The 4,642-nt window shown below is 38.1% G+C and overlaps 1 protein-coding gene across 4 annotated transcripts in view; it reads left to right on the top strand.

Moving 5' to 3' along the window:
• LOC107094814 (activated CDC42 kinase 1-like) overlaps positions 1-4,642 on the top strand; it is a 36,098-nt gene that overhangs the window by 2,091 nt on the left and 29,365 nt on the right. For 3 of the 4 annotated variants that reach the window (XM_015390667.1, XM_015390665.1, XM_015390666.1), the window contains exon 2: positions 1,190-1,287. Coding sequence is in view for 1 of the 4 variants with exons in the window: in XM_015390664.1 (XP_015246150.1) it covers positions 3,616-3,795 (180 nt within the window). In the remaining 3 variants the exon portion in view is untranslated. Of the gene's footprint in view, positions 1-1,189; positions 1,288-2,893; positions 3,796-4,642 lie in introns of those variants that run through there. The other variant, XM_015390664.1, reaches the window with a different exon arrangement.

Genomic DNA, 4,642 nt, shown 5'->3' with positions numbered 1-4,642 from the left:
GAAAATAGCAGATAACCTACTTTTATGATTTAAACAGCTGGAATTGTGACAGAGAAGGCTGGGTCTGTCCCTCTATCATGTAAAACAAAATCAGCATGATTTTAATGGAGATAGAAGAAATTTCCAAAACTTAGAGAAACAGGAGCAATTAGTGGTATCGCCAATGGTATATTTGCAACAATCAAAATGAATTTTTTTTTTTCATATAGTAAACACTTATAATTGTACATTATTTGGTTCTGCCAGACTTAGCTGAAGGACAACTGCTGCTGCGTGCCAGTTTCCTTACTTACTGCATTAGCAGATCATGGGATAAAAAGGTCTGCAGAGGGTCATTAGGTCAGCCTGGAACATCAGTGGTATAGAGCTACCAACTCTGGAGGACTTGAGCCGAGTGCATCCTTTTTCAGACCTACGGACATTCTGAAGGATTTTTTTCCGCATCTGGAATACAAACACATCTCATTCCTTTTCTCTGGGAGGTGATTCAGACTAGGACATTTCCAGGCTTTGCAACAGTTTATTCTTAGTTGCTATCAGAACTGTTAATTGTATTAAATAGAACAGAACCAAATAGAATAGAAGATCACTTTACCGTCTCATAATGCAGATTTTATGGCGTAACTACAGCAAACAGACAGGCATTATAGTAAAACTTTCACACAAGTATAGACATTAAAATGTAAATAAAAAAATAAAGAAGGTTAAAACCAAAAATATAAATACTGTACAGTAAGAGCGAAAATACATTTTGAATATAGATAGTGTGCATCACTAAAAGAAGATAACCAAAATATATAGCTGTGGACTTAGAGTAAATGGATCCAGACATATCAGTGATGGTAGAGAAGTGCAAAATGACAGCAACATGTTATTTAAAATGACAAAAAATTGCAAAAATAGCTTGAATTTAAACAACTTATTTAGCTTGTTGGGAGCAGTGATCGTTTTGAACTCTTGCAGCTGCTGGGAGGAATGATCTGTGATAGTGCTCATGCGTGCTCGCCACTTCACAAACACCTTCACATATGGGGTGGGTGACATTATCTAACAGAATGTAGTCTTTTATTCGCTATTTTACTTCAAAGGATTTGTGCATCGCTAGTTTTGTGTGACAAAGAAACACACAGTCTCATTGCATTATGCCATCAGAATGAAGGTTTAAGCTGAAATCTGTTCTCTCTTGCAGGTGTGGTGCCACTTTCCCCATGACTTTCTTCAGGTGACATCTGATTAACAACTTAGTCACTATTGACTGCAGCTGATCCATCAGAAGGTTCCTGCAGGGTAGGATCAGCACATTTACACCAGATCTGCAGGTGCAAACATGCAGAAAACATAGAGTTATTGCAAACCTAAAAACACACAAACCAAAAAACAAGAAAATGCAGCAAAAAAAAAAACACAGCTTAGGAAAGATAATATACAGAGGGGAAAGAACAACAACTAAAAAAACAAGCAAAGGAGAAAGGCTGATCGATAGTGTAAAATAAACAGAAGCAGGAAAAAGAAAAATGCGAATACCAAAAACAGCAGAAAGTTAAAAAAGGACAAGTCAGATGAAGTTGCAGGATTTTTGTGATGAAAATGTTGCTGTTCAATAGACTAAATTGCTAAATGGCCTGTAGTTATGTAACTTTTTATCAAGACCAAGGAATCCAAAGTGTTTACTGTAGTCAATCATTTACAGACTAAAGGGCAATTTATGCTTCTGACGCATAGCGTCTGCAACCATCAAAATCTGTCTCTGTGCGCGACCATGCCTCCGAGCAGAGGTTCTGCAACCGTCGTCACGCACCTCAGAAAAATCCTGACTACGTGTTGGACAGATGCAAACCAGCGCAGACATCAATCGGAAGTGCGCAGACAAAAAGCAGCTGTGATTGGTCCTTTGTGCGCCTTTCCAGCTCTCTGTGTGTGCCATTTTTAAAAAACAAATTATATAAAGATGCCAAGGTCTCTGCCAAAATCAAGTTCTTATGACCATCTGCCGAACTTCTCGAATAGGCTCCCCCTAGCGCTTTGGCAGGTAACTGCTGTGCGTCGCTATAAATTACAGACCAATGGTGCAGAAGCATACCAGCAAAACTGGTTCACGACCAGACCCAAGCGACATTTGATGTGTGCGGTTGAAGAAATATAATCCGCCCTTAATGGGGGAATATGATGCTACCATACATCTGCACCAGAGGGCGCTCTGACCATCAACATAAGACCATCGTTACAGGATGACTCCTAAAATATTATGGTCAAATTTTTCACTACACATAACTTACATTGTGTGGTTAATTTTATAGCAATGCTTCACATCAAGCATGCATGTAGCGACAGTGGAGAGGAAAAACGTATTTTAACAGGGGAAAAAAACCTCTAGCAGAGCCAGGCTCAGTGTGAGAGGCCATCTGCTGAGGCAGAGTTGGGCTCAAGAAGACAGAGGCAGAGACACAAAAGGAACATAGAAGTACTTATCTATGAACACATGGTATTTATTTTAGAGAGTAATGGTAAACTATCGTATTTTCTGGACTACAAGCGCACCTGAATATTAGATGCACAAGTTAAAATTAGTGGGAAATCCTGTTTGAATTATACATTAGCCGCCCCTGACTTAAAGCTGCAGGTGTTTGAATGTTTAATAACTATATGTAAGAGAATATGCACAAAGTGGATTTTGAGGAAAGAGATGGCTGTTTGGGAACACATCCCTTTTATTAGATACTGCTACTTATTGCATAACTTATTACATATATGTACAACTACCTGTAATTACAAGTACAAAACATGTACTGTGCCTTTTAAACAATTAACAACTCTACTATATAAAAATAACATACAGAAATGCCAGAAAAAATCGATTGGGCCTACATTTTGGGCTAAGGTGCAGCTTAGGCTTTAACAAAGAAAAGCCTGTCATTCATCGAAATCGCCATTGTTTTCTTCCTGCCCACTAAAACCACCAAAATCAGTGTTGGAGACAAACAGGCTCAGATTGGCTTTGTCATCCACTCTCCTTTGCTGTCACTTTCAAAACCAAAGATCTCCTAGTTGTTAGTGTCAGAATTAAAGGCACTCTGAAGGGCAGTGGCGGTGTCCTCCTGTTCATCATGCAGCAGTCCAGCTTTTCAAAATCCATTGCTGATCGTGGATGTTTTAACACTTGATCACACTGTCAGAATCTACTGGCAGACTTGGGCAAAATGTGTTTTTCGCATGCGACCAGGTTTGGTGAATTATTTATTGCTGCTCATCATCCACGCCCCACCGATGAGGAGGGGCTGCAGTTGCTTCTTTTTCGTGCTAAAATCGTACGGCACTGTTTTACCTGACAGAGGGACATGTGACCAACATACCACCCTTTTCCATTGCGGGTCTTATCACATGCCCTTCTGTTGGGCAAAGTAGTGCCGTACAACAGCGGAACAAAGCAAAACAAATTCTCTTACGATAACACAAAACTCATGAAAAATCTATAGAAAAGCCGCACTGGATGATAAGACGCAGGGTTCAAAGCTTGTGAAAAAAGTAGCGGCTTATAGTCCGAAAATTACGGTAGCTCCATAGTTGAGTCTGTCCAAGAAAGAAAATATTCACCATAGGAACTCTAAGACAGTTTTCATGTCAGAAAGGATAAAGAGAGCTTATAGACTTAGTCACAAGAAAGACATAAAGGAATACATACCTTTTTATCTTTCCTCCAACTTTCTTCAGGGCTTCCTTTTTGTCTTGACTGAGGGTCTGGTGCTGTCTGACCTTTTCTGTATCCCTTATCGGTCTGGTGGACTTTCATTTAGGGAAGTGAGTTTACTTTTTTTTTTACTTGCTTTGTTTTGGGTATTTGCAGCAGCTTTCCGTATGCTTCCATTTTGGAATAATTGCAGCATTTTCATGCTTGAATGAGTTTGCATCATTCGTGTGTTTGCAGCACGTTTTGCCATTTTTGGCATGTTCTTCTGCGCCTCCGCTCCTCTCAGCCATTGTAATTAGAGGAGGTGAAATAAGAAAAATAACCTTTCTTTGAAAGATTCTTTGGGTTGTAAAATGCATTATAACGTATGTTTTTTTTGTTTTGTTTATATAGAATGATGAAAATGTGCATCATGTGCTGTAATTTATCAATGGGTGCATCAGTTTTTTTGCAGGTTTTTATCAAGAAATGAAAGGAATATTCTGAGTGAAAAATAAAAAAACAAAAAAAACAGAATACTGGAAAATATTTATTCATTCAAACAATGTAAAGAAAAAAAATCATCAATTTTTCAAGCCCTTTTTTTAAGGCCTGAAAAATCTTTTGGTTGGAAATATATGCTAAATAATTTAGCAAAAGCCCCCTCTGTAGCATATTGTGACACAGGAAGTGAGAAACCAGGGGATATTTCAATAAAATATTTTTCTCGTGTTAAAATATCCTATAATCGGCCTATTTAATAAAAAGATCTAAATTTTCTATTAAAAAAATTCCAAAAGATTCTGTTTTGAAGTTTAATTGCAGTGTCCTGAAGGCTGCATGGATGAGACTAACCGCAGTCAGAAGCCTGAGATTTCTGTTTAAAAAAAAATCCTTCATTCATTGTTCTTTTTCCATATTCTAATGTTCAAAGACACTGACTTTGAGTTTTTATTTTCCGCAACCCATAACTATTGA

Source organism: Cyprinodon variegatus, unplaced genomic scaffold (assembly GCF_000732505.1).
Source record: "Cyprinodon variegatus isolate N-32 unplaced genomic scaffold, C_variegatus-1.0 Scaffold507, whole genome shotgun sequence".
NCBI lineage: Eukaryota > Metazoa > Chordata > Actinopteri > Cyprinodontiformes > Cyprinodontidae > Cyprinodon > Cyprinodon variegatus.
This window is presented reverse-complemented; position numbering and strand designations above follow the sequence as displayed.